This window comes from Python bivittatus, unplaced genomic scaffold (assembly GCF_059951505.1).
Source record: "Python bivittatus isolate LINGU-HERP-01145 unplaced genomic scaffold, Pbiv_v1 ctg000700_np1212, whole genome shotgun sequence".
Classification (NCBI taxonomy): domain Eukaryota; kingdom Metazoa; phylum Chordata; class Lepidosauria; order Squamata; family Pythonidae; genus Python; species Python bivittatus.
In genome coordinates, this window is record NW_028277098.1 from 100,374,688 (window position 1) to 100,388,843 (window position 14,156).

Genomic DNA, 14,156 nt, shown 5'->3' on the forward strand with positions numbered 1-14,156 from the left:
GGGGATTCTGGGGATTCCCTGTCTCCACAACAGGAAGAGAATTGCACCCTCAAAGAGGTTCCTATTTACCACACAGCGGCAAATAGTTTTTCTTTCCACAAGGCGACACTTCCTCGATCGCTCCCAACTTCATTTCTCCGGAGCAAAGGAAGTCCTTTTGTGCCACTTCATGTCAGGCGGATCGGACTTTATGGCAGCGCCTTCACGCTTGTAATCTAAGAAGATTAAACACGCATAATTGCCTTCCCGACTGATGGCTTATTTTTAGCCTGGTGCTTCCCCGGCGGAGAGGACTGTGTGACGTGGCTTGCCGGTGTGCAGCGCATTTGGTGCGAGCCACAGACCAACAGCAGACTTCCAAAAGACTTCGGACGGGAGGTTGGTTTATTTGCTGCAAAATGCAGTGAGCCGGCCCCGGTGGAGTCGGGAGGGTCTTGCACTCCCTACCACTGAAGACCCTGGACATTTACCCCCACGTCTTGTCCTTGCAGCACATCGGCTGCAAGTCTCTAACAGAGTGTTTCTCAACCTTAGCAACTTTAAGCTGTGTGGACTTCAACTCCCAGAATTCCCCCATGCTGGCTGGGGAATTCTGGGAGCTAAAGTCCACACATCTTCAAGCTGCCAAGGTTGAGAAATACTGCTCTAGCCCAATATTTAACTTCCCCCAAGTTTCAGCTTCAACGCTTCCAACTTGCTTGATATTATTTCTTCCAGTGGGCGGAAGAGATGCTAATGCCTCAAAGAAAGCTTCGTTTATTATATCACTCAATTCTGGCTCTCCCTTAACGTTTACCGTAAGACCCCAAGATTTGGAATCAAGCCTAGAATCGCTTGAAAATAACCACTAATGGACAGAACAGTCTAGTAAGGCGTGATGGGGAAGAAGGGCGCAGGTATTGGTTGTACACACTCAGCCTGGCCTGGGCAGGTGACAAGGGCCTTGGATCAGATCACTCCTATGCAGTTTCTCGCGGTGCATGGATCTTGAGGTGCTCCATGGTTCTCCGAGGAGCTCCAGGAGAGGAAACGGCACGAGACCCCATTGGAGGAAGACGAAGACCAAATCTCACCTACCCCAAATTAGGAATTACACCATGGGGCTAACAGCAGCAAAACAGTTGTTTTTCTGCCCTTATCGCATCCACAGTAAGCCGTCCAACTCCTTTCTCAAGGTGACCCACTTGCTGGGGAAGGGTGGCCCACAGGACCGTCTTTTGGGCCACCATGAAAAATATTCTAGGCATCCAGCAGATGAAGTTGTTCAGATTTGGATTCTGAATGCACAAGCCCAGTGAAGGTGATGGAGGAGAGGTTCTGGAGAGAGTTTATGATTCCTGAAAAAATGGACAGGGCCCTTGAGACTGTTAACCCAAACCCCTCTTGGTTAGACCCCAGCTTCTCCTGGCTGCTGAAGGTCTCCTGGGGGTGACATGGGGCTGGATCCATGTGGTGGTGATGGCTTCTTTGAAAGGGAAGTGGTTCCACCTGCCTTGGAGGAGGAGGTGGGACGTCCCCTCATCAAGAAGGCATTGCTGGATCCAATGGTTCTGGTCAATTTTCTCCTTTCCAGGGAAGGTTGTTGAGAAGGTGGTTAGGCGGCAACTTCAGAAGGCCCTGGAGGAAACGGACTATCCAGACCCCTTCCAATCAGATTTCAAGTCTGGGCATGGGACCAAAACAGCCCTGATTGCATTTATGGGTATGCTGTGGCAGGTGTGGGATGGGGACAGTACAACCATTCTGCTACTCCTTGATCTCTCAGCCACTTTCAACACCATCAATCATGTTATCCTACTGGACTGACTCCATAGAACTGTGGGGGCCCTATTTTGTGGTGGTTCTCCTTCCTCCATGGCCAGTTCCTGTCAGTGCTGATAGGAGAACAAGTCCAAAGACCCTGATTTGTGAAGCTCACTCATTTCTGGACTGGGAGGCCCTCCTCATAATCACACAAGCCTTGGTCACCTCATGATTATACTACTGCAATACACTCTACATGGGGCTGCCCTTGAAGATCAGTCAGAAGTTGCAGCTGGCCCAAAATGCAGTGACAGAGCAATGATTGGCATGCCATGTCATGCCCACGTAACACCTCTGCTTTGTGAGTTGCACCGGTTGCCAGTTTGCTTCCAGGTGCACCGATGGCAAGGGGCCAGGCTACCTGAGGGACCACCTGTCTCCCATGGTTTCGACCCATCCTATCCATTCAGACAGAGTTGGCATGCTCAAGGTCCCAGCCATTAAGCAGTGTCGTCAGATGGGACCCATGAAGCTTACCTTCTCTGTCGCAGCACCTGCCCACAGAAAGTTGAATCTGGTTCTATCTGGTTCTTCAAGCAGGTCGTGAAGATCTGGCTCTTCCCCCAGTGAGTGGTGGCTCCTTTTGGAGGGTGCTGGGTGTAATGCTGGGCGTGGGTTATTTCCTTTAGGTCAATGTTTCTCAACCTTGGCAACTTTAAGATGTGTGGACTTCAACTCCCAGAATTCCCCAGCCAGCATGCTGGCTGGGGAATTCTGGGAATTGAAGTCCATGCAACGTAAAGTTACCAAGGTTGAGAAACACTGCTTTAAGGTTAATCGCTGCATTTTTTCTGATTAATTGTTTTTATATCTGGTTTTTCATTGTTCACCACCAGTCGGGGGCCTCATAATAAGAACAAACATTAGAAATATATATGTCCTTGAATAATATTTGCATTAGATAAGTAGATATAGAATTGTAATTGTCGACTGTTATAATGACATTTTAACACGTTTCTTTCCTTTGTGGTATTTCTTTCACTTTTTTGTTAAACCACTTCCTATGTGTTTTTTTCCCTTCCTCTCAATAATAAAAAATAATTAATAAAAAAAAAAAAGAACCAACAGCCCCTCTGCGCCAGTTCCCTCCGATGCAATCTCGCCACAGTTCAAGCAGCTTCAAGAATCCTGCAGCAGGAAAGTTGGATTCTGTACTTTGCAACTTTACTCCAGCCACCTTTGGCACTCTTTTCGGTTTGATTCACCTGTCCCCCGAACAGGCAGCCATCCAGAGGCTGCTGGCTGCATTAATCTCCTGCCACAGCATACCCCGGGCAGCATTCAGAATGCAGGAGATCGTCCCATTTCATCCATTAAACCTACACATCGGACACGTGGCCTTCCGCACCAGCCTGGCAGGTATTTCCAAGACATCTGGAATAAGGGCTCAAGCCCCTTAGCAGAGCAAACCCCACACGACGATTATGTATTTCCCCAAAGGAAGCTGACCCTGCATTCAAAAAACACAAACTTACAGAGGGGGAAAGGAAAAACCCACCTCCCTTATTGGCTTCTCAGCAAATCTTAAGGGCCGAGCCCAGAAAAGACCGGATGGAGAAGGGAATAAATCCAAAAATCAGACAAAAACTAGGGGAGGAATGGCGTGACGTCCTTCCACAGGTCTTTTCTAAACCGATTAAGCTCAAAGCAACCGCATTTCCACAGGCAGGGGGTATCCGTGCTACCAGTTCTCAACCGATCTCACCGATAATGGCAAAGCAGCAATCTAACCATTTTCCATTATGCCCAGATCCCTCTTATCTGACATTGCCAATGCCTGGGGGGCTCCGATTTCAACCCAAGTTTACCTACTCACTTTCCAGCCGATCTCCCTAATCCAGCGTTTCTCAACGTTGGGAACTTTCAGATGTGTGGACTTCAACATGGCTGGCTGGGGAATTCTGGGAGTTGAAGTCCACACATCTGAAAATTCCCAACGTTGAGAAACACTGCTCTAATTTATGAAGACAAGCAGTTCATCTTTGCACCAAAAGACAGTGTGACGCAATGGTGACGTTCTAAGCCAAGCAGATCCTAGTTTATTAACCCTCAAAGGAGCCACTCTCAATCTTTTTTTTCTTCTTTTGAGCCCCTCTCCATCTCTATTCCCCCCACGGCCCGTATTATCTGTAATACGCAGATACACAATTTTGAACTTTTGCAGGGGAAGACAAAACACTCAGAGCGCATTTTTTTCCAATTCCGGACCAGAGTTTTTATCTTCTTCAGGTTTCTCAATGGAAAAAGAGGAAGGTTTTGACAAATTGGGGAGGGGGGGGGATGATGAAGGAAAAGCACTGTTTGAAAACAGTATTGTACCTACTCCTCTACCCAGGTGGTAATGCTGAAATTCATCACCCAAGCATTGCTGTAGGAAAAAGATCTCTTCAGTGCTGCAAAACCCAGACTGAATTGGGGCTGATCTGGACTTTTTGGAAGCAAAAGGCCCAAATCAAAAGCAAAAGCATCGCTGGAGAGGCGTGAGAGAAATAAGACAACTGTGCAAATTTTTTTCTGAATCATACTGTTTACTCTGATAAAATACAAATAACTAGTGTCCTTCAGCCAATTTCACTGTAGCTGCCTAAAACGTACAGAAGACTGCAGTCTGCTTACGATGCGTGATGAAAAATCACAACGCTATTTATCACAAAGGCTACCCAACTGTCCAACTTTTAATGCTTTTAATGCTAATCTAAGCATTTCCATTCTTTCTTGATCATGCGGAAGTTTATGTCCCGTTTTACAGCCTAGCAGGTTCCTTTCATCCCCCTTTCATTTACAACAGTTTCTGGTTTTTCGAGCAACCAAACTATGCTACAGTATCTTGGGTCTGCTAAGACTGGATAGATTTAAAATTTTTAAATCTGTTAAGATGCATTTATTTCTGCCCTGCCACGATCTTAAAGGCTCTTGGCGGTCTACCTGGAATACAATAAAACAGTTTGAAACATTCAGAGCAGCATACGAAACCCCTTAAGAATAAGAACCACAGCAGAACAAAACCTTCACCTGCGCTGAAATCAGTGCTGCAAACCCACAGTGCCGTAACTTTGTGGTTTGTTTAACCAAGCTTTTTTTAATAAGCCACCATTGGTGGGTTCCATAAAACACACTCCACCCTGGGCCTCAGTTCACAAATCATGGTGACTCAATCTGTGCACGGCACTAAGCCAGAGTTTAGTGTAATACATGAAAATAAGATAAATAATTAAATTAAATTAAATTAAATTAAATAAAGTTTGACAGCACAGCAGTCAAATATCTGATGCTATTTAAATTTCAGCAAGAAGCCACCGTGCAACTATTCCATCATATTTTGCAGTAATTAAGAAACTGGAAAACAGACGGGTGCTCCAAAGAGAGGTTATTGTCCTTTCATTCCCAATAATTCCTTCAATGGAACAAGGCAAGTGCAAAACTAAAATCTCATCTGGGTGCACCCATTATTAATACGTCACCTAGCTAATTACATGGTTACACACGACACCCAGGTTTTCCAAAAGCAAAATTAGATTTGATAAGAACAGGACAGACCGCGTAGAGTTCAACTTAAAAATCAGGGCAATATAGAATATGCTAAGCAAGAAGAGGTAAGAAGTGACTGTGGTTACATTAAAAGGGCTACACCAATTGCCAGCCATGGATGGGGCTACTAAATCCAGGGCGAGAAACACATCGTACCACCAAGACATGGACAGGCAGACCGGCTCACACAACACGGTGAACCCTACATCCAGGTTGTTCATATGACATGGAATGCCCCCCCTCCAAATAAACCACCCAATGGCTTACCGTGATGGCTTTTTCACACAACACGGCAAGACAAAACCTTACCCTCCTGGACCCTAGTCTGATGTGCTGTGTGAATTCAGTCAAATTCCATCACAGAGGGCCAGTCCTGGTTAAGGACAGCATTGCCTCGACCTAGTAATGTAACCTACAAAGATTCCTCTTCTGGGGAGGGCTTTTTCTTCAGACAGACACTCATGTCCTGGTCACCTCACAGCTTGGCTACTTCAATGCACGCTACGTGGGGCTGCCCTTGAAGACCACCCAGAAGCTTCAACTGGTCCAGAATGCAGCTGCGCGAGTGGTAAAGGCATGCCTCGGTGTGCCCACGTAATACCTCTGCTTCATGAGCTGCACTGGTTGCCGGTTTGCTTCCAGGTGTGATTCAAGGTGCTGACTGCTTCCTATAAAGTCCTCCATGGCATAGAGCCGGTTCCTTGAAGGGCCACCTGTCTCCCATAACATCTGCCCAGCCAATTCAATCCTGCAGGGTTGGTGCGCTCCAGGTTCCTTCGATTAAACAATGCCATCGATCAGGACCCCAGAAGTGCGCCTTTCTATTGCAGCATCTGTTCTCTGGAGTGAGATCCCCCCATGAAATCCAGATGGCCCCCACTCTGCTGGCGTTTCAAAGGGTCATGCACACCTGGCTTTCACCCAGGCCTTTGGGGGTGGGGGGAAGGGGGAGATGATCCTGGGCGCGGGGGCACCCCCCCTCCCCGCTTTATATAAAGCTGACAATTCTCCCCGCCGGTTTGGATCCTTACCCAAGCAAAAAAGAAAAGAAAAGAAAAAAAGAGAACTGCAAAATTCGGGGGAATTCCAAGATACGTGAAGAAATACCAAAACAGATTTTTTTTCCTTTTCGAAAAAAAGCCTCCATGGGGTAAAAGGGTTACCTACTAACCCACTTGAAAGAAGCCCAATAATTCTCACTGGGGGATGCCGTGGAAAAGCGCACAGCTGGCTGAGCCTCACTGCGCCTTGCAACCTCACTGCCCGTAACGTCTCCAGCAGCCCTTCTTGTTCTGTTCCTGGAGATCTTTCAACCCAAAAAGCAACGCGAGGCTGCAATCCAGTCCATGCTGCAGCATCGTCCGGCTGATGTTATGAAAGTGCAGTTCCGCCAGCCTTTTATAAGTGGACTTCATCACAGGGACTACGGCCGTTGCAATCCAATGTCTCTGGACAGTGTCCAGTGGGGGCGGGTTGAGCTCAGCAGCATTTTGGGCCTGTGCCCTTCCAGGGTTGAAAATGTGGATGTAGCAAATGTTAGAGGAGACGCTGCTCTAATGGGTAGCCAGTAGGTATTCAAAGGCTCACAGTGGGGAGGGGAAGGGGGGGTCCTTTGGCAAGGAAGCTATGTTCTCACACAGCAACTGCAGCCATGCAACTTTTTTTTCAAGCTGTTTCTCAACCTTGGCCACTTTAAGATGGGTGGACTTCAACTCCCAGAATTCCCCAGCCAGACATGCTGGCTGGGGAATTCTGGGAGTTGAAGTCCACCCATCTTAAAGTGGCCAAGGTTGAGAAACACTGCTTTAAAGGAAAACCTCCTGTATCCACGACCAACACATTAACCCAGTCCAAAGGTTTCCAACCAGCACCAACAACCACTGTGTTATTTTCTCTCCAAAAGTGCTGCAAATGCATGACGAGACCAAAATAAGAAACTGCCACCACCAATGGCGGTCCCACGCGTCATACCTCTGCTGGGGCACAGGGATGTAGGCTGAGTGGTGCAAGGGGGTCTCGTCCAGGAGTCGCAGTGCCGTCACATCTTCCGCCGGCAGCTTCAGCACCAAAGGATCGGACGTGAGCCTCGGGTAGCCATTAGCAGGCTCCAATTCCGCTGGAAATGGCTTGCCGTTACAGTGGTTGGGGCTCTGCGAGAAGCAGTTGAAGACATTTTGAGTCACTGTTCCTTTCAAATCCAGCAACGTTTCTTGTTTATTATTTCAATGGACACAGCCGCCATCGCAATTGCATGACTCTGGGCGGTTTACAACCATTTCCAACTACAGAAAGAACAAAGTACGATCTTAAAACGTATAAAACCATATAAACTGAGTAACAAAATCCACAGCTGAGGTCTAAAAAACAATCTACGCTTAACACCACCACCATGCAGGCTTCACTACACATTCAGAACCCCAGCCCAGTGGCACAGCCATGTTAAAGACTTTACAAAAGCCAGCAGGGTTGGGGCCAATCTGATCTCCAGGGGGATGATGTTCCTTAGGTGAAATCCATAGGTTTGTGGGAATGACTTTCCACAGACAGGACAACCAGCGTGTAAAAGGTATCTCAGCCCACAGCAGGAGAGAAAGCGTGGGAAACATTTCAGAAGGGACCCTCCCTAGTTTTTCAGAGAGTAAAAGGAAAGGAGGGGGGGAAATACTTTCAGACTTGCAAGATTCTTTTAACATGACCTTACAATAAAGTTAGAACTACTACTCCTGGTTGTGCTTCTTCTCTGGGCTACCTCACAGGGGCAACAATAAGGCAGGGGCCATGACAGAAAAGGCTCTCTTCCTGGGCCCCACAAGATGACATTCTCTAACGGACGGGACCCGAAGCACGCCTCTCCTGACAACATCCACCCATCACTCTCCTATGGGCAATTTCCACCTGTCAGTGTTATTGCACACTGAGGAGGAATGCAAACATTGCAGCCTGCAGGTCAGCATCTATTCCAGGGTTTCTCGACATTCGTGTGGACTTCAACTTCCTGAATTCCCCAGCCGGCATGCTGGCTGGGGAATTCTGGGAGTTGAAGTCCATACATCTTAAAGTGGGCAAGGTTGAGAAACACTGGTCTATTCTGTGGTCCTCACACTGGATGACTGCAAAATGTTTGGCTGTGTGTGCGCGTGCGCCCATGCGCATTTGGGTGGGCATTGCTGAATTAAGGAGCAAAACGGGCTGTACACCAAGCAGTCTCTCCCCCCAGCATAAACTCCTACCTTCCCTTCAAACCCCCAGCCCACAATAGCTACCCCAAACCCAGCACAGCCCTGAATGCCATGGGAACTGCACCATGCTGACATTAGCGGCAGGACCCTGTTCACTCCTAATCCAACAGATGTTTTCTAAGCCCCCTTATTTCCAACCCCCACGGGGAACATGTGGGGCTTTTAGTCCAACCAATCTGGCCAACAGTGAAACTTTCCCAAAATGCTACGAAGTCCCTGCCTTTATCTTAGGTAAACAGAGCAGGTGTACACAGAGGCAGTGCGCACGCTCGCCCCAACGCCAACTGAAATTCAGACTCTGGAAGGGCAGCAAAGCCTCTGCAGCAGCGGCAAGCGTGTTGAAACATGGACTGCAATTCTTCAGCTCCGAGAATGTGTTCCCCACCAGGCTGCGAAAATGCAGCTTGCAACCAGTTGGGCTGGACAAACTTCCACCAAAGATGGCTCAAGAGTGCGGAAATCTTGAGATGCTTTCGCACAGCCTGCCCGGGCACGCTACACTCCAAAGAGTGGGAGGTGTCCCTTTTTTCTGGGCTCCATACAGCCACAGGAAAGACTGCCAGGAATTGGCATGCCCCTGAATAAGCAAGGCCAGGACAAAAATTGAATTCCATTGACACTGAAGCTTAACTCAGAGGAAGGTGCATCAATGAATACTGCTATAATTTAAAAGCCACTCTTCAGTTGAGCTCATTTTCTTGGCAAGAGTACAAAAGTTGTTTGCTGTCACTCTTACAGGATGATTTGTTGACATCCCACTTTGAAATCTCCTAGTGGCCTCCTATCCAGGGACTAACCAAGTCCAACCCTGGTTAGCTTTTCTGAGATAGCCTCAGAGCAACTCCTAGTGGTAACAGTAACATATCCGTGGAATTTCCTTGGCCACAATATGGAAGGGATGGCCACTGTCTTCCTCCAATAGTTTTTTGACTTCTCAAAGATTCCATGCTCCTGATATTCTCTGTAGGTCTCTCATCCAAGTACTAACCCAGGCTGGCCCTGCTTAGCTTCCCAAGGTTGACTAAGTGCTGCCATCTAGCTGGACTAGTTCAATTAGCACCCATGAATTGAAATGTTTTCTTGTCCTAGAGCTGCAAATTTCAGGGTAACTTTTGGAGGGGCTCTGGGGACACACTCATGGTTTGGGGGGGCATGCAGCCCTGACCTAAAGCTGTTGCTCAGCCTTTGGCAGCTAATGTATGTACGAATTTCAACACATGCCGAGTCCCCACCGCCCACCAACTACGTACTGCTGAGGGTCACAGTGCAGAAGGCCTAATAACACGGAGGAACAAGGGGAAAAAGAGACAAGCACAACGCAGGACGTCATTTTGTGTCTATTTTAATTCTGGGCTCTGAATGCTATTAAAAAGCACACGTGTCAAGCAAGCACCCTTTAAATAAATGACAAACAAGGGAACGCAACGTCAGCATTCACGCAAGACACATAACCCGGGCAGGGGGATGACCCAGCAGCTGCATTCACCCCACAGGTAAAATGGGTTCCTTTTAATCCGGGTGAGTTTCATGCAGATTAGCATCTTACAAGAACTGGGCCTGTGGGGTTATTTTAGGAGCGAAGGTATGGTACAAACCCAGGAAAAGGATGATGCCAGGAATTGGGTTAAGCGTGTTGCGCAAACTCAGCCCGAGTTTACTCTTTGCAGAAAGAATGAGAAAAACGATGCCAAGGTGAGGTTGGACCTTGTTTGCAGTCACCTGCAACAGGTACAGCCCACCTGCTCGCCACCCTGGCCCAGGCAGCCGGGAGGAACTGAGCCATTGCCTGTCCTGGAAGAAGAAAACAGCCCACCTGCAAAGCAGCTACACCCGTAGAACCCAAACCTATCTGTCTTGGATTCAAGGGATGACAAGCTCTGAACTCTGGGGTTAGGACTGCCACTTTCTGCCTCTGTTCAGAAGTCCAACAGGTGTAGCCCCTCCCTGCACAACAGCAGAAATCCAACAGGTGTAGCCTGCTCTTTTGCCGCTACCTACCGCAGCCAGGGTCACAGTCATGATTGGCACTGCCAATCAGCTTCCCCTCTCTTGCAAAGTCGTCGCCCTGACCCTTTCGGCCAGAGACGTCAGGCATGTTTGCCCCCCCCTCAATTCCTATCCTTCCTGGTTTGTGGTCTCATCCTGACAAGAGAGATGGCTTGCAAATGAGATCATGCTGGAAGCCAGCTAAAACCTGCTCCTCCAAGTGCAGAGAATCCGTCGGCCCAGCTCTTGCAGAGGACCTCAAAAGCTGTCGATGAAACATGAACTGTTCGGTTCTGAATCCTCCTCTGGCTTGAGTTTTTTTTTTTTTAAATCAGGACTACTTCAGTCTAAAATGGGCTTCGTCCATTTGCCTCTGGAAGGCTCCAAATCGGGAAAGGCGACTCATCCACCCTCCCCACCAGCTCCGCTTGCAGAACCACTAAAGCCGCCGCGCGAGCACGGTTCTAGTCCTCATGACCCTCGCGCGGGGGGAGAGCTCGGATCTGCCCTGCGGGCTGGGGCTGGGAAGCGTCCGCCGCCACCCCCAGGTCCGGAGGCGCCCCCTTGGAGAAAGAGCGGCGCCCCCAGCCAGCCGGGGCTAACCCTTTCCGGAGACGCGCGCCTGGAAGCGCACCCCGACGATTGCCCCGCGTTCCCTCCGCGCCGCGCCCGGCACGGCCACCCAGCACCCCGCCTGGGCGCCACCCGGGCGCGGGGACGGAGCGGCTCCCGCCAGAGCCGGGTTCTCCGCCCCGGCGGGCGGGCGGGCGAGCGCTGGCGCCTACGCTCCCGGCGGCCGGCCGGTCTCTCCCCGGCCGCGGGCTGGAGCTGGCGCTGCCCTCGGGGAGCGGCGCCGCCGCGCCCCCTTCCGCGCCCGGCCGCCGGGGCCGCGTCCCGACGCCCCGCCCGGAGCACGTGAGAGCCCGCCCGAGTCCCACGGGCAGGCGGCGTCCTCCAGCCGGGGACCCACCCCAGGGCCGGTCGGCCGGCCGGCCGGCGGGCGGGCTTCCTCGCGGGCAGCGCCGCGCTCCGGGAGTGATTGATGGCTCGCCGGCGCAGCGCCTCCCGCGCCCCGCCAAGCCGGGCGGCGCCGGGCGGAGCGAGAGGCGGCTCCGCGGCCGCCCGCCAAGTCCCGGCCCCCTCGCAGTCCCCTCCCTTCGGTCAAACTTTTCCTCGCAGCGAAGCCGCCGCCGCCGCCGCCGCGAGGGCGCCATTTTTCCGCCCAGGCCAGCGCGCCCGCCCCGGCGGAAAACGCCGGCCGGGTCCGGGGCGGCGCGACTCCGCCGGCCGGCCGACCCGCTCGCTCGCCGCGCCTTCTCCCGGCAAGCGCCCGGCCGGGGCGGGGCGGGGACTCCGAGCCGCCACGGGGAACGTCCAGCGGGGCCGGGCGGGCGCCCTTTGGGTCGCTTCCGACGCGGGACGGCCGGGCGGAGAGGCGCGGGAGCCGGCGGCGCCGCTCCGAGACAGACGCGCGGGCGCCCCGGGCCAAGCAGCGGCCGCGGGCCGAGCGGAGCCGCGGACGGGGAAGCCTCCGCTCCGCTCGGGCTGCGCGCAGGAGGGCCCGGGCGAAGGAGCCCCGCCGCCCCCGCCCTGCAGCGCCCGTCCTGAGCGGGGGGCTCTGCATGATGCCCGACCGGCAGCCCCCCACGCTGCCCTGCCCTGCCGCCCCCGCCAAGCAGGAGGGGAAACCCCCGCGCGCCGCTCTCGCCCCCGCCCGCCGGTGCCCGAGCCGCTCCGGCGCTGCGCTGCCCTGCGCCCCCCCACGTGCCACCCGCAGCCGCCTCGCCCTCGCCCCCCGGAAGAAGGGCCCGCCGAGGCGCCCGCCCGGGCTTGGCAACTTGGCGAGGCGGCCGCCGCCGCCTGTCAGCGCCGCTCTCTCGCCGGCGCGCCGCCGCAGGCCCGGACGGGACACACCCACCCCTTCTCCCCTCGGCCACCCGACGGCCCAGGCCGGGAGCCCGGGCGGACGGGGCGGGAGGCGCGCGCCGCCCGGCTCCGGACCCGCTCTACCTTCTCCAGAAGCTGGACTTTGCTTCGGGCGCCGCCGCCGCCACCGCCTACCGCGGCGGGGCTCTGGCCGGCGCCGTCCTCGCAGCTCCTGCGCCGGGATCTCCTCCGGAGCGACGCCGGATCTTCCACCAGCACCGTGTAGACGGCGTTGCGGGCGGCCGCGCCGGCTGCAGAAGCCGAGGCGGGCGAGGGGGACGAGGCGGAGGAGAGCGGCTTGCAGGCGGCGACCACCCCGCAGCACAAGCCGGCGGTCGGGGGGCTGCTGTCAGGGCAGCAGGGGGCCGCTGACGTCAAGCCCGGCGGCGGGGAGCAAATCCTGCCGCCGGGGGAGGCAGCGCGTTTGAAAAGCCGCGGCTTGGGCTCCATGGCGCGGGGCCGGGCGCGCGGGCGGCGAGCCCCTTCCCCGGAGCGGGGGCAGAAGCCGTGCAGGGTGAGCCCCGCAGCCGCCGCCGCCGCCGCCGAGACTTTCCCTCCAGCGAGCGGCGCTCCCCGCCGGGCCACGCCCCCCTCGCCTGCCCCCGCCCCCGCCCCCTCGGCGCTGGGGCGAGCGGCGGCTGCCGGGTTGCTACAAAAAAAAAGGGGGGAAACCGTCTCCGTTCCGCCTTCGCCGCACGCCATTGGCCGGGGCGCTGTGTCAACATTCCGAAGTGGAACGTTGCCCGGAGCCGGCTCGCGCGCCCATTGGCCGGCCGCCGTTGCCAATTGCAAACAAGGGAAGAGAGGAGGCGGGGAGGGCGAGCGGCCGAGCTCCTAGCCAGATGCCGTCGCCGCCGCCTCGTCCTCGTCCTCCGGGTCGGCGCGGCTAAGCGGAGCGCCGTCCCGCTGCGGCTTCGCCTTGCTGCCGAGCCGCTGCTGAAGCCGGAGAGGCGGGCCCGGCTCGGGCGGGGAAAGCCGGTCTCTCCAGCGGCCATCTTCGGCGGGGCGGCCGCCGGGCGGAGGCTGCCGGCCGCGGGGGAGGCGAGGCAGGAATCAGCGCGCTGAAGAACCAGAAGGCGCGGTCCCTGCTCGTTTGAAGGAGCCCCGAATGCGCTGGGGGGTTGGTTTGCTCGGAGCGGAAGCCCAACGCCGGCGGCTCCAATGCGAATTTTGAATTTTTTTAATGCATCCTTTCATGCGCCCTTTGCAGACGGTCGCAGTCCGCGCCTAAATCCGGCCTGGTTCCCGCTGCGATTGGCAATCCGAGATCAGGCCGTCATTTTTTCCAGCCCCTGCACGCAGAAAGCGAGCTCATCAAGCAGAAGTGTAAAGCAGAACCCTATTCGTTTGCGTAAGGAGAATCTTGCTTCCCCCACACGTTCTAAAAAGAGGAGCATGAAGTAATCTGTACCTGCAGCGTGAAACGCTAAAAATAAGACTGCATTGTCCTGGCAACTCCAGTGGAAGTTCTTAGATCAGCGTTTCTCAAACTTGGCAACTTTAAGATGGGTGGACTTCAACTCCCAGAATTCCCCAGCCAGCATGGCATGGCTGGGGAATTCTGGGAGTTGAAGTCCACCCATCTTAAAGTTGCAGAGGTTGAGAAACTGCCTTTGGTCATCCCCTTCTGTGAAGGCTCTGAGACATTTCCAGTCTAGGTCAGAATTCCCCAAT

At 53.8% G+C, this 14,156-nt stretch overlaps 1 protein-coding gene across 1 annotated transcript in view; it reads right to left on the bottom strand.

Moving 5' to 3' along the window:
* SLC2A4RG (SLC2A4 regulator) overlaps window positions 1-13,073 on the bottom strand; it is a 39,397-nt gene extending 26,324 nt beyond the window's left edge. The window contains exons 1-2 of the mRNA XM_088154133.1: window positions 12,567-13,073; window positions 7,303-7,481 (exon numbers count right to left, since the gene is read on the bottom strand). Coding sequence (XP_088010259.1) covers window positions 7,303-7,481; window positions 12,567-12,932 — 545 coding nt within the window. The 5' untranslated portion in view covers window positions 12,933-13,073. The remainder of the gene's footprint in view (window positions 1-7,302; window positions 7,482-12,566) is intronic.
* Window positions 13,074-14,156: the final 1,083 nt, after the last annotated feature.